The sequence below is a fragment of the Loxodonta africana genome, chromosome 22 (genome assembly GCF_030014295.1).
Source record: "Loxodonta africana isolate mLoxAfr1 chromosome 22, mLoxAfr1.hap2, whole genome shotgun sequence".
NCBI classification, from domain to species: domain Eukaryota; kingdom Metazoa; phylum Chordata; class Mammalia; order Proboscidea; family Elephantidae; genus Loxodonta; species Loxodonta africana.
The window spans coordinates 16611665-16627698 of record NC_087363.1 but is presented as its reverse complement, the minus strand read 5'-3'; the positions used below and the strand labels follow the sequence as shown (position 1 = coordinate 16627698).

Below are 16034 nucleotides of genomic sequence, written 5' to 3'. Positions count from 1 at the left end.
TGGCAAAGGGCACGACTGTCCTCCTGGCTGGGGTGGCTGGATCAGCAGATGGCAGATGTACAAGGCTATTCTCTCCAAATGGATCAGAGATCTGTTATCTATTAATATAATCCATCCGTGCCCAGTAACTGCTCATGTTGGATCCAGTTGCACATTGGGTGAATGTAGCAAGAGTTAGACTTGACAGCCTACCCCCACCATTTCTTTATTAGAAAGAAATAGTATGCTCCCAAGAGACCCAGCGACACAAGGAGTTTCATTTACACGGGAGGGGACTGTAGCAGACATATGTCAACAAAGGTTTTGAAGTGGTAGGGGCCTCATAGCTTACCAAACCTCACGTGTGGACACCGTGGTAGCCCTGTGTGAACTTTATTTCTGGCTGGCACATTCTCCAACCCTGGAGCTGGTATCAACTTCATTTAGTGCCTCGGCAGTTCCCTTCCACTGCAGCACTCGCTCTTCCTTGTGTCCTGTCTGCTTGGCATCTATGGGTCTTTGCTTTGGATAACTGGTTCTTCTGTTTTATTGGTGCCCACTTTGCTTATTAGGTAATCCATCCCATAGCCTTTGAGATGCCAGCCCAGCTCCCTGTTTCAGAAACAGAGCGAGGTTGCCTACATCAAGGTCAGACCTCAGCTGCACCATGCCCTGCAAAACAGAGCAGCTTCAAGGACTGCTCCCATCTCAGGACTCAGTGAACAGTCTCCCAACTTGTGAGTTCATCTGTGGCTACTCTAGGAAAGCTGCTCAGACTTCTCTAGTTATCTCTTGGAGTCGTCTTCTAAGCCAACAACCAAAAGAAAGTGAAACTACCTTTAGAAGGAAAACAGTACAACCCTTTAAAGCTAAGCAGCAAAACAACCCAATGGCTTAGAATGATACGTAAAGACCCCGTAAGGGAAAAAATAAACAGAAACTGAAGGTCACTATATATACCTTATCACATATATTTATAAAAACAAAAACCAAACCTGTTGCCATAGAGTTGATTCCGACTCATAGCAACCCTATATTTTTGTATATGTATAAAATCCAGACTTGGCATTGTATCTTTTTTCTTTAACTGGTTTCCCATTTTTTATCACATTATTTATTGGGCGCATCTCTGCTAGTCTGGTATTAAAAATGGGCATCCTTGTGGACACACCTCAAGTGAACTTTTCAAGATGTATCTAATCCCTAAGGATTAATGATCCCACTTGTCTCATGAGGGAAGCAGGATTGTAAACCAGGAAAACAGCAGAAGAGTGTCGTAGCTGGTATTAACCACACCACTTCCATGTTGAGGACTTTGGGCAAGTTACTTAACCTCTCTAAGCCACAATACCCTTATTTTGAGAGTACCTACATGCCATTGGAAACCCTGGTGGCGCAGTGGTTAAAAGCTCCAGGTATTAACCAAAAGGTCGGCAGTTTGGATCCACCAGGCGCTCCTTGGAAACCATATGGGGCAGTTCTACTCTGTCCTATATCATCACTATAAGTCGGAATCGACTCAACAGCAACAGGTTTGGATTTTGGTATATGCCATTACGAGCTCTGGTGGGGTTAAGCGCTTGGCTGCTAACCCAAAGGTCAGCAATTCTAACTAACCAGGTACTCTGTGGGAAAAAGATGGGGCAGTCTGCTTCTGTAAAGATTTACAGCCTTGGAAACACTACAGGGGCAGTTCTACTCTGTCTTATAGGGTTGCTATCAGCAGGAATCGACTGGATAGAAATGGGTTACATGCCATTAGGTTTGTTGTGAGAATTCACAATCTAAAAATATGACTGCTAGCTCAGTGCCTGGTACATAGTAAGGATTCAATCCAAAGTGGATGGCCCTTTATAGAACGGAAAGTATCATTTGCATCATCATAATTAAAAATGGCCATTCATTTTATTTTATCACTCTCATAAAGTACCATGTCTCTAACAATCCCAAAAATTAGAAGAGGGAACCAGAGAAGGAACAGCCTTTTGCAGAACAAGGCATTATTTTTTATAAATGTCTCATTTTCTTCTCATTAAAAAGGAAAATGATGGAGATTGGCTGAGCTCCCTTCCTCCAACGTTCATCCCTTTTTATCTTACCACGTAATGGAACTGAGGCGGGAGGTGTTAGGTGTGGGTAGAACAACAGTCAATCCCTCATCTGTGTTTTATTATTCACGGGATGGCTCCATTTTGCAGCCTACACAGAACATACTGTACTGGGTACAAAGAGTGGGTTTGACATATTACTGGGTAAATGACTCTTCACATAGATGACAATATCCTTGGGCCAAGAGCAGATCTCCAAGTGACTTCTCCTCTCCCAAGTTCTTATACATTCGACATTTGCTTGAGTTCATTTATTCATCCAATGCATGATGATTGACAACCATCCCATGCCAAGCATTCTGCATGGAGCTGGAGGTATCGTGGAGATCTTGGTTGAGGTCCCTAAAGGGCTTAGTCCAGTGAGGGGAGCCAACATTCACCAGAGGAATGTACAATTTCACACTGAGCCAGGTGTCTGAAGGGAATGGCTCCCTGAGAGTCTAAAACTTTTTCCAGCCTCCAGTGTCAGCAAAGGTGTTCCAAGTAAGTGACACAAGAACTGAGTGGAAGCTCAGGTATAAATCTTGCAACCACATTTCTCAGAATCCTTTAGAGGGAAGTTCCAGTTAGATCCTGCCAATAAAAGGCACTTACGCAAAGTTTAGGCCTCTGTCCCTGGACTCTGAATCCTGACTGATAGCATGATGCAACGGCAGGGGGAGGAAGGCAATCACCAGCAGAGAAGACGCCTCACCAGAGACTCCTGACTATGAGATCATGGCGCTGTGTGCCTTCTCTTGGTCTACTCGAGCTGTCCTGTTTCCTTGGTCATCCCCAATATGCTCTTCCACATCCATCCCCTGTCGATGCTAGGGCTCTAGATGTCCTGGCAATAAATTTCCTTTTGTTTAAGGTCCTCACAATTGGCTTCTGCTGTTTGCATCCATAGGTGGTTTGCTTCCAGCAACATGCCATATTTTGCTATCCACTTAAATTTAGGATCATGTAAGTCTCTCTCCCCAGCCAGACTGCCGGCTTCTTGAGGACTGGACAAAGTCTTATATTTCCGAATCTCTAGGACCTAACATAGTGATCGACACACAGGAAGCACTCAGTAAACACAAAATGAATACGTATATATTACACATACATTTAAAAAGCTAAGGGTTTGCCAATAAAATATAAAAGTTCAACTGGATTCTTCAACACTGAGAAAAAGCTTAGTGGAATCAAAAAGTTCTCTACACCCTATTTCAGTTTTATACGAAGACAGCGATCTGTATGTCTTGCAGCCATCTTCACAGGTATTTATCTTTTTTTTTTTTTATATATATATAAATTTCATGAAGAAGCCCAGTGTGCTACTTAACCACACTCCATAGCATCCTCACCTCTGATCTTATTTTCAGCCAGTATTTTCACTACATTTCCAAACAGGCAGAAAAAGCAGGTTGAGATACCCCACTTCCAAGAGCCTACTCCCCTCACTCCTCTCCATCCTTTACATCCCACAGGGTGATCTACGAAGCCCAGCGGGCAGCCAGTGAACTCAGCTTCCGGAGAGATCACCATCTGTTTTTTCTATCCCTAATAAAGTACATTTGCTCCATAAATTCATATTGCTCATGGGACTGAGACCTAAAATGAAAACTGAGATAGATTTTTTGCTCAATTTTAATAGCTTAAAAAAATTTTTTTTTTCTTGGTAGCGAATTTATGCCACAAGAAGCTATGAGCTGCGTTAACGGTCTGAATCTGATCTGGTTCAAATAATGCTACCATGTCCTAAAAACCTGGGCATTATACACTTTCCAAATGTACAATGTCATCAAGGTTTTATGACATTTCCTACAAAAACTCAATAGTCAGGCGGCACCTCATCAGCTGAAGTCTGAACTCAGGTAAGAGAATAGAACACTATGGCTGCAGCATGAAAACTAGGCTGCTCTTCAGACTTCAGGATCATAGTTGGAAACGGATATTTCACTAAACAATTTTCATGTTTGTGCATTTTTGTCCTCTACTTAAAAAAAAAAACTCTGTATCTTGGAATTATGGAGAGAAGCCAAAAATCCATTCTCATTGACCTCTGTGTTTCTGCAAAAGTAAGAGATGCCACCTGCCACCTGGGGCCCTCTGTCTATGCAGCCTCACTTCCTTCCTCAAATAACGAAATACACAGAGCATCTAGTCCATGCCTGCTGCCCAGGCACACGACCTGTTCAAGCGGCTTACACAAGACTTTAGAGATCCAGGGCTCTGAAGCAGAGCTGACATACAAGGTACAAGCCCAGCGTCGATCAGGTTAAACATGACTATCAAAGGAGCGTACCCAGTTCTACTGGCATCAAAACACAGCACTGGTTGCCAAAGAGACTGTGAGAAAGAAATATTAAGTAATACTGTGCACCTCTGACACTTGACATGACTTTATTATTCTTCCATGCCAACACACCCTAATACAAAGCTTATGCTCTTCCAATCCAGTTGCTGTTGTTGTTGTTGTTGTTGTTGTTGTTGTTAGGTGCCATCAAATTGGTTCCAACTCATAGCAATCCCATGAATAACAGAACTAAACACTGTCTGGTCCTGCATCACCCTCACAATTATTGCTGTGCTTGAGCCCACTGTTGGAGCCACGGGGTCAATCCATCTTGTTGAAGGTCTTCCTCTTTTTCAATGACCCTCTACTTTACCAAACTTGACGTTCTTCTGCAGGGACTGGTCCTTCCTAATAACATGTCCAAAGTACATGAGATAAAGTCTTGCCATACTTATTTGTAAGAAGCATTCTGGCTGTACTTCTTCCAACACAGATTTCTTCTTCTTCTGGCAGTCCACAGTAGCATATTCAATATTTTTTTACCAATACCAGAATACAAAGGCATTACACAGTCCAGCTTTCACATGCATATGAGGCAATTGAAAATACCATGGCTTTGGTCAGGCACAACTTAGTACTAAAAGTGACATCTTTGCTCTTTAACACTTTAAAGAGGTCTTTTGCAGTAGATTTGCCCAATGCAATACATGCTTTGACTTCTTTTGTATTCTGCCTCTGGTAATTCCAGGAAGGCACTTTCATCTAGAAGATCCCTGGATTCTTTGTTTTGAGAGCTTGTTGAGGCAATCATGGTCTATTTCTTTACGTGACTTGGTACTGACTGGTGTCTCTGAGCCATCTATAAGTTGTTGTATTAATTTATTTCATGTTTGCTTACTGTGTCGTAGCTTCTTGCTTTGTTTTGTTTTGATATGCCCAAGTGGGTTGCTTGAGTGAGCTAGCTTGATTATTTTCACCTCTGGAGCTCTGACGTCCTGTCCCCAGATGGCTAGAGCTGTTATCAGGTATATCAGTCTAGGAGTCCATTCACTTTTCTTGTATGAATTTAGCTCCGGTATCCAGGTAGCTGATCATCAAGTGTATGGTATAGGCTCTGTCCTACAGTTTTAGAGGGGCAGGGGTGATTCGTGTAGGTACCGGTATTTGATTGCAGCAGGGGGTCACACTCTGAACAAGGCAGGGGGCTCAGAATCATCCCCCATGTCTCTGAGGAACGTGTGACCCTGTTCCCTAGAGCGTACAGGTGGGTGGGTTCTGCAGATGGACCATGGGCACCCAATGTTTTTGGTTCTAAGGACTGGGAGGTACCAGATATCTTTGGATCCCTGTTATGGGTAGCTGGGTGACCTGAGTGGAGCTACCAGTCCTTAGGCCCCAGATGTGGGTAGGTGAGGACCCTGTTCAATTGGCAAAGCAACATCAAACATCAAACACCCACCTCTCTGCAGCACAGCTGAAATGGTTGGAATCTGCCAACAAGGACCTATTCTCCTGAAATAGGCCCGCACAGGTCCATGCAGAAGGGAAAGGTACTCAAAGTCCATGGACCGTTTATGCCTAGACAGGAGCCACTTCTGTCCTGAGCTCCCCCAGTTAGTGGAGCTGGCAAATAATTGCAAATTCATTCCTCCTCCAAGGCCAGGAGAATGGCTCTGGGTGCTCAACCAGGCCTATCTCAGGCCCAGGGAATCAACAGCTGAAGTCGGCTGGGGAGTGGCGGGGAGGCAGTAAGATACACGCAAGTACTTAGCTTTTGCCAAGAGTACCATTCTTCTCAGGTTCTGGAGGTGTGAGTAGGCTGTGTGGCTGGCTGCTTCTCCCTGAGAAAACTGCAGCCAAATGCTAGTACCAGCCCGCCACTGCCACTGCTCTGGGAATGGTGCCTGAGAGATTCCCGCGATTCAGGTCCGGTAACTCCTCTCCGCTTCTAAATGGTCTCTTCCTCCCCCCTGCCCCTCAGTTCATTTTCTAAGCTTGCCTTTGATGCTCAGGGCTCCTAGCTTGTCATAAATACACTCGTTTCACTTGTTTTTTCCAGTCTTTGTTGTAAAGAGGGCTCGCCGGAAGCATGTCTATTCTGCCATCTTGGCTCCGCCTTCCCATCCTTTGACTTCTTAAATGTTGCTTTCGTGGACACTGACCGTGGATCCAAGTAAAATGAAATCCTTGACAACCTCATATTTTCTCCATTTATTCTGATTTTGCTTATTGGTCCAGTTCTGAAGATTTTTGTCTTCTTTATGTCGAGGTGCAATCCGGACTGAAGGTTGTAGCCTTTGATCTTCATCAGCAAGTGTTTCCAGCCCTCCTCACTTTCAGCAAGCAAGATTGTTTCATCTGTGTATTGCAGGTTGTTAATGAGTCTTCCTCCAATCCTGATGCCCCATTCTTCTTCATACAGCCCAGCTTCTTGGATTATTTGTTCAGCATTGAGATTGAGTAATTATGGTAAAAGGATACAACCATAACACACAGCTTTTCTGATTTTAAAGCACACAGTATCCCTTCATTCTGTTCAAACAACTGCCTCTCGGTCTATGTACAGATTCTGCATGAACACAATTAAATCTTCTGGAATTCCCATTCTTCACAATGTTATCCATAATTTGTTACAATTTCACACAGTCAAATGCCTCTGCATAGTCAATACAACACAGGCAAACATCTTTCTTCTATTCTCTGCTTACAGCCAAGATCTATTTGACATCAGCAATGACACCCCTCATTCCACATCCTCTTCTGAATCCAGCTTGAATTTCTGGCAGTTCCCTGTTGATGTGCTGCTGCAGCCATTTTTGAATTATCTTCAGCATAATTTTACTTATGTGCAATATTAATGATTGATAATTTCCGCTTTCCATTGGATCACTTTTCTTTGGAATGGGCACAAATATGGATCTCTTCCACTCGGTTGGCCAGGTAGCTGTCTTCCAAATTTCTTGGGATAGGTGAGTGAGCACTTCTAGCATTGCATCTTGTTGTTGAAACATCTCAATTGGCATTCCTCCAATTCCTGGAGCCTTGTTTTTCACCAATATCTTCAGCGCAGCTTGGACTTCTTCCTTCAGTACTATCAGTTCTGATCATATGTTACCTCCTGAAACGGCTGAACCCAATCCAGGCCTGCCTTAAAACAGCTAACTATGTTGAATGTGGTTGAAACTCCATGGAGTCCCCAGCTCCAAAGTCAATGTTTCCTTGGACCATTAGTTTCTGTTTTATTTCTACATTTTAAATCTCTTTCTGAAATGGGTGCGTCACTTCTTTGGGAATTATTTCCTTTTCACTTTGCAGGTATAATAGAGCCCTTACCCCTTCACCATGTTGCCAGTTGTTTTATTTCCTCTCTATACATATATCAAATATGTATGATATATATCCAAAGCTATTATTTACATGATTTAAAAGAATGAGATTATCATCATGTTGCTATAAAAGAAGCCCTAATATACATCCAGTTTTGTTCTAGAATTTTCAAACTTATTCCCAAACCTAACTGGTCTTGGGTCTGGCTGTGGGAGAAGGCTTGAAATTTTGCAAAATGCCCGCATCCATGAAAGTGGTCATTTGTCACACGCACTGAAAGTATCATTGCAAAAGGTTTATGGAGAGAACTGCTGCCAGTTATTCCTCAAGAATGAGAGGTGTTCATCTCAACTCCCAGCAAAATGAACAGCTGTGGTGGTCTTACTTGATTCACTCTCGTACCTGATGTCATCCTCATAAAAACTGAGGTCAAGTGGAAAAGAAGCTTACTCTCTTTCTCTGTATGAATCACTTTATTCTATTTTCCAAAACACAAAAAGCTTACATCTAGGCTGTATGTCCTTGGGCAAGTTCCATAACAGCCATAAGCCTCAGTGTTACTCAGTTTTGGGGTTTAATAATTATTCCTGCCTCATAGGGTTGTAGTCAAAAGTAAGCAAATAGTGTATAATGCACTTAACAAGCACATTAGAGTATCCAGCAAACCATGTTCAATATAAGCAAGTTTAATAAATATGATTTTTTAAAATTATTCGTTGCTGCAGGTTTTAAACGAAAAGTCTTCTTTTCGAATCCTTAGTACATTCTATGAGAACTGCCCCTGCAACTGTCTCTTTGTTAATTCTATCTGCCCTAGATAGCTGCTTGGATACTAGAGTCCTTGATCATTTCTGACCATGCCTCTTCTAATTCTCTGTATCAAGTCACTGTAGCTATGAGAGGGGAGTCTAACTTACAGGGCATTTTCTGTGACGATCTTGACAGAAACTAATAATATGATCCATCGAATCATCAGCATCCTGATAAGGCTAAACAAATGGAGAGCTTTTACTTTCAACTCTTTGATAAAGTCTCCATAATTTGGTTCAAATCTAGGTTTAATTATTTTTTAAAAGGGAGCCATATCATCCTCTGTGTGGATTTCCACTTAGGATTCTGGCTGACTTCACATGAACAGGGATTTGTTGGGAGGAGACTGGGTGGCTCTCCAAGTTTAGGAAAGACTGAAGAATTCACTTATGAAAGGGCAAAAGCATGGAGAAGTGAGGGTATAGATATTAGGAACTCATCAATAACATCACCCAGCCCCTCTACAGAAACGGTGACTGCCAACTGGTGTCTTCATCATTACAGAGCTCTGTCCATGAGTCAAAGTTTCAAAAGAGTTTTCCTGACACTCAAGGGTGGACTGTGACCTAGATTTGGCCAATCCTACCTAAGACTTAAACTCTAGAGAAAGTCATTCATGCCTTCATTTGTTCGTTCATATATTTATTCAACAAACATTTATTGAGCATCTACTCAGTGAGATGGATTGACACGATAGCCAAAACGATGGTCTCAAATGCACCAACAACCATGAAGATGGCATAGGGTCAGGCAACGTTTTGTTCTGTTATACATAAAGTCACAACACCACCACCATCTTCTGGGTGCTGAAGATCTAACCGTGGAGAAAAAAATAAAGCCTTCACCCTCCTGGAATTTATATTCTAGTAGTGTGAATGAACAAATTAAAAAAAAAAAAAGAATACACATCTGACATACGGTGATAAGTGTCACTTAGAAAAATAAAACTGGAGGGGGGAATACAAAGGATGGGAGCACAGGTGGTCATGCTGTTTCATGCAGGATGGGCATAGAAGACCTACGAAGTACCATTTAGCAGAGCCCTGGAAAGGGCAAAGGAGCAAGCCAGGTGGATACAAAGAGCAGCACTATCCAACAGAAACGCAATGCGAGCGCACAGGTGATTTTAAACTTTCCAACAGCCACATTAGAAAGGTAAAGTCAAACAGGTGAAATTAATTTTAGTAACATGTTATGTTACCCAATAATATCCAAGATACTTTCATATCAGCATATAATCAATGTGAAAATTATCGAGATATTTTATATTCTTTTTTTTGTAATATGTCTTTAAAATCCACACTTAACAACACATCTTAACTCGAACTGGCCACATTTCAACAGCTGGATAGCCACGTGAGGCTCATGGTTGCCATACTGGACAGTGCAGGACCAGTGAAAGAGCATCTCCACTGAGGGTACAGCAAGTGTCGAAGTTTCCAGGGACCACAAAGGGCAGAGAGGCTGATGCATAGTGAGCAGAGAGGAGGGCAGCAGGACAGGAGGGCAGAGCCGTTAGGGGGCGCTGGATCATGCAAGGTCTTACAGGCCATCGTGTGGCTTTCCGCTGTGACTCTGAGTGAGGACGGAAGTCATGGGGATAGCTGGCTTCATGGGAGTGCAACCTCATCCGTCCCACAGAGCCCGTGCTCAGAAGGGCCCCAGCACTGCAAAGGTTTAGTGATCAGCTACTAACAGAAAGTTTGGTGCTTCATACCCTCTAGCAGTTCCACAGGAGAAAGACCTGGCATTCTGCTTCCGTGAAGATTACAGCCTGGAAGACCCTATGGGGCAGTTCTCCTCTGTCACATGGGGTCGCTATGTGTCAGAACTGACAAGATGGCATCTGATAACAACAGCACTACCACCTTGAAATTCTCAATCATTTGGGGTTTCTGCACTTCCATTTTGCACTGGGTGGGACCCACACATTACAGCTGATCCTGACTGGGAGTTTTAATCACGGAGTGCCATGAATCATTCTACATTTTAAAAGCATTACTCTAGTTTCTGTGTTAAGAACAGGCTGTAGGAGAAGGAAAGATAGGAGGAGGAAAAATGGTTAGGAAGCTATTGATATAAACCAGGTGAGAGGAGATGGTAGCCAGCAACATCTACAGGAGGCCAGTTAGATTCCATTAGTCTGCAGCTGTGGCGTAGTGGTCAGTGCAGTACCCATTTATGACAGTGTCCTGGTCAGCTGGCACCTGCTGCTCTCTGCTGGAGCCTGCCCTGCTCCCCACCCAGTTTCCACGGTAGCTTCCTGTCAATCTGAGAGCTCTATAAGGCTATAGAGCTTCTTTGCTTAAAATTTAAGAGCCAGCATTGGTTTCTCTTCTTGCCTACTGTTTCACTAGGGGAAGGCAGGGCACCTGGATTTATGACCCCATCAAAACTACATGGAATTCCCCAAAAGAAAACTGGAGTGCAATCACAAAATCATGGTCCCTTACCACGAGAAAAGGAGCTATCGAAACAAGAAAGGAGAGCAGAGTCCTAACCATGTGTCTTCATTACCTAGTGCAGCTGTAAACCAAATATCACAAATGGGTGGCTTTAAAGAACAGCAATTTACTTTCTTACAGTTCTGGAGACTGAATGTTCAAATCAGAGCATCAGCCGTGTCAAGTCCTTCTGTGAGCCTCTCTCCTAGTTTATGGCATCTGCCAGCAATCCTTGGTATACCAGGGCATTCCATGTTACCTGTTTCCCCCTCCATGTATATGTCTCTGTGTATATTCCCCTCTTTTTAAAACTCAGAAGTGCTTAAGTTTAGGACCCACCCTATTCTGGCATGGTCTCATTTACGCAACAAAAGGAAAAGGGGATCACACTCACAGGTATTCAACACATATTTTTGGGGGACACATTTCAAACCATAACACCAGGTCAAGCCTCTTCTGTGTTAGATCATTGTGCTTGGAACTTATTACATGGTCTCACATTACTTCCAATTAAGTAACTGCTCTAAGAATGTCCTCCCTCTCTCCAAAAAAAAAAATCTATACAGGTTTGGGAACATAGGATCTACTAAAATTTATGTAAATAAAAGTGCATAAAAGACATCCAAGACCCGCAAAATACGCTCTTCAACTCTCAATAAGGAAAAAGGAAATAGTAAGTAAAATTTTTTATTACTTTAGACTTACATCTAAATATTTTACATTACCTCTATATTGTAAGCTGGTAAACAAAAACTCATCACTACATAGTTTCTAGGTAACCAAATGGAAAATTCATCAGGCCATGCTAAAAATCACATGATACAACTACCAGTAAGTTAAAAGTTTAAACTTCCTAATCTAAAAGAATGTTGAATATACCATAAGCTGCCAGAAGAATGAACAAATCTGTCTTGGAAGAAGTACAGCCCGAATGCTCCTTAGAAGTGAGTTTGGCAAGACTTTCATCTCACGTACTTTGGACATGTTCAACAGGGTACCAGTCCCTGGAGAAGGACAACACGCTTGGTAAAGTAGAGGGTCAGTGAAAAAGAGGAAGACCTACGATGCGATGGGTTGACACAGTGGTTGCAGCAATGGACTCAAACATAATAATGACTATGAGAATGGCACAGGACTGGGCAGTGTTTTATTCTATTGTACACAGATCATGCTGTTTCATGCAGGATGGGCATAGAAGACCTACGAAGTACCATTTAGCAGAGCCCTGGAAAGGGCAAAGGAGCTGAATGAGTTGAAACGGAGTCACTGACACCTAAGAACAACTAACACCAACCTGAAATTTTTAAAAAATAGTTATCATTTCCCACCTACTCGAAAATTCCTCTGAAAATGGCAAAACATGGACGATACAGAAGCCAGCCTCTGCCTTTCCTGCTCTAGCAGCTCCCAATCTGATGGGCTTATGGCAGTCACTCACCTTTTTCTGAAGAACATTGATTTTTCTTTCCTTTACTTCTAACATGTCTTTCATGTCACGAATCTCTCCAGCCAGTGTCCCCTTCTCTTCCGTGAGGTCCTGCAGCTGTTTTGTTTTCTTATTGAGGAAAGATTCTTTCTCTTCCAATCGTAATCTTAGTGCATCCACCTGAAATTCAGAAAAGGAAAGATGGTTGTACTTTTACAAAAAGGTTATTAATAATTATAAGTCATACCCTGAGGCAGGGAGTGAGGGGTGCTGGGAGAGGGGTAGTCGTTGGAGGGGTGTGGAGATGTTGGCTAAGCACAGCATGGCTTCAACACTCCTACTCATGAGCACTCTGACAGAACTGTTTTAACTGCCTATTATCTACTTTAAAGTCTGGTTGTCTGTGTATCTGAACAGTGATACACTTTTAAAATATATATATAATGTTTACATAAAATAGAACATTCTAACATATTAGTTTGGAGTCCCTGAGTAGTACAAACAGTTAATATGCTTGGTTGCTAACTGAAAGGTTGGAGGTTCGAGTCCACTGAGAGGTGCCTCAGAAGAAAGGCCTGGCAATCTACTTCTGAAAACTCAGCTGTTGAAAATCCTGTGGAGCACAGATCTACTCTGACACAGAGGAAGTTGCCATGAGTTCGAGTTGGCTCGATGGCAACTGGTTTGGCTTTTTCAGCACAGTAGTTATGTTTCTATGTTATGAAACCCCATGCTGGGAGACAAAGCACTCTAATACTCTGTGTCTTTGAGGATCCAGTGATGGCAAAGCTGCTCAGGCTTTGAAGCCTCCTCCAGGAATATGGAAAACAAAACACACCGCGGACATCTGGAAGAACGAGATTGACACGTAGAGAAATGCTCCTAAATTAGAAAAATACATGTTCCCAAGATGAAGTAAATGCTGCTGGAGGAAGAAAATGTGGAAACAATACTTCTTCTGCAGCTTTATGAAAAACTGCTTTCCAAATACTACTACTAATAGTAAAAAAGACAACGTATACAAAAAATTTCTATTTCTGCCTTAGCTCAAAAATTAGAAAATGACAATTCTTGCTTTTCAAATGGTGTTAACAAAATGAGAAAGCATAAGCTATATTCCTTTTATTTTAATATTCATGTGCAATAAAAAAAACTAAAGCTCTATTTCTAGACTACACTGACCAGATCATAGAAAAAAAACACTGGGGTTATAGCAAAATGAGATAATTCAAAGAATAGAAACCACTGAAAGACCATTTTAAAGTGAATCCTTCAAAAAATGTTCTTTTAAAATTCTCCTTTATTGATCTACAAGCATCATATTTGCGTCCCATGTTTATCAATATCCACTAAGCTAGTCTCAAAACAAACAAACTGTGACACACACTTTATTTGAAGGGCTAATATTCTTCATTATTGCCAATAACAGGCTACGAGATTTCCAAGGAATGGTTCTCTGCTGAACAATTAATATAGCATTCCTAACCCATTTACTTTTTTGCTGGATGCAAAAAAATCTTACAACTCTTTGCCTGAACGATATTGCTGCCTTTTCAGCATGTACCACCATGATTCTCTCTGGATCATTAAAGACAACTTCATGTATGGTCACGGGTAAAGGCCAGGGTGAAGTCCACCCGTGGTCCCAGGAGTTACCTCCTCAATGATCTGTCCTGTTCATTCTGGGAAGATACGCATAAAAAACTCATGGTTGGTCCCTTTGATAGGGAAAAGGAATATACTGTTTACTATAACACAACAAAATTAAATTCATATAGAGTGAGTACAGAAACCTACATCCAAAAACCACGTTTACAGAAATGTTCATAGCGGCATTATTCATAATAGTCCAAGTTGGAAACATCCCAAATGACCACTGGCAAGTGAGTAGATAGACAAAATCATGAAATATTTATATGGAATAATATTGAGCCATAAAAAAGGATGACCTTCAGATACATGTAACAACATGGATGAATCTCAAGAATGTGCTGACTGAAAGAAGGCAGAAGACTTATTTTAAGATTCCATTTCTGTGAGGAGCCCTGGTGGCATACTGGTTAAAAGTGCTCGACTGCTAACCAAACAGGTTGGCAGTTCAAATCCACCAGCTGCTTCTTGGAAATCCCATGGGGCAGTTCTACTCTGTCCTATAGGATTGCTATGAATCGGAACTGACTCAACAACGCCTGTATCAACAACAATATCTCTATGAAGTTCTAGAAGAAGTAAAACTAATCTATGATACTGTAAATTAGAGCTGTGGTGACCTGGAATGGGGAGTAGAGACAACTGAATGCAAAAGGTCAGGAGGGGCTTTTTGTCGTTGTTGTTCTTTAACTTGATTGGAAGAGCAGTTACACGAGTGTATAGATTTGTCAAAACTCAAAAGGTTATAACTGATATTTCAATAAAGGTGGAAACCATATGCATATACAACTAAGGATTAACAACATCTTATGGTAACTTCTTTCTTGAAAGAGAGACTAAAACAAAGGAAAACACAGCCTGGCAATCAAATTACCATAAATTACCATATAACTCTGCTGAGAGAATGAAAGAGAGAGGAGTGGGAAGGTTGCACAAGAGTGATGGGGTGCTGTGGTGATGAAAGAATTTAATCCTTATTTTCCATACCAGGAAGTCAGCTGATAGTAGCTCCATGAATGTCTTAGTTATCTAGTGTTGCTACAACAGAAATACCACAAGTGCGTGGCTTTAAAAAAAAAAAAGGAAATTTATTTTCTCACAGTTTAGGAGGCTAGAAGCTCAAATTCAGGGCACCAGCCCCAGGGGAAGGTTCTCTCTCTCTCTCTCAGCTCTGGGGGATGGTCCTTGTTATCAATCTTTCCCTGGTCTAGGAGCTTCTCAGCATAGGGACTCCAGGTTGAAAGTACATACTCTGCTCCTGGCTCTTCTTGCTTGGTGGTAATGAGGTCCCTCTCTACTCTTTCTCTCTCCTCTTACTTCTCCAAAGAGATAGATGCAAGATACAACCTAATCCTGTAGGTGAAGGCCCACCTCATTAATCTAACTACCTCTAATCCTGCCTCATTAACTTCATAGAGGTTAGGATTTATAACACATAGGATTACCAGATCATAAAATGAAGGACAACCACACAATACTGGGAATCATGGCCTAGCCAAGTTGACACACATTTCTGGGGGACACAATTCAATCCATAACAATCAACAATCAGGAAGTACTGATGCAAACATTTATTAAAACCAGTAAACCTGCTGCCATCTAGTTAACTCTGACTCATGGTGACCCCATTTGTAGAACTGGGAGAGTAGAACTGTGCTCCACAGGGTTTTCAATGGCTGATTTTTCAGAAGTAGATCTCCAGGCCTTTCTTTCAAGGTGTTTCTGAGCGGATGAACTTCCAGACTTTCAGTTAGCAGCCGAGCACATTAACCATTTGCGCTACACAGGGGCTCCAACATGTTATTACAAATACAAAAATAACTAGGCAAACAAAAGTTAAAAGGAGTTGCCTCTGTGGAAGGAGAAATGGGGCAGAGAGGGGCCAGGGACTGCTACATCTCATAACAAATTCTGTTAAACATCTTGCTTCTTTATACCAAGGGCAAGTAAAATTTGGATAAAAAGAAAAAAACAAAAGCAATTTCAAAACGATGTGAGAATATCATAAAATAAGGCAAAATAAATAT

At 41.8% G+C, this 16034-nt stretch overlaps 1 protein-coding gene across 1 annotated transcript in view; it reads right to left on the bottom strand.

The window, feature by feature from the left end:
• The window catches only part of ERC2 (ELKS/RAB6-interacting/CAST family member 2), an 866181-nt gene that overhangs the window by 418809 nt on the left and 431338 nt on the right, over window positions 1-16034 (bottom strand). Inside the window, 1 exon segment of the mRNA XM_064275182.1 lies at window positions 12370-12537. Within this exon segment, the coding sequence (XP_064131252.1) occupies window positions 12370-12537 (168 nt within the window).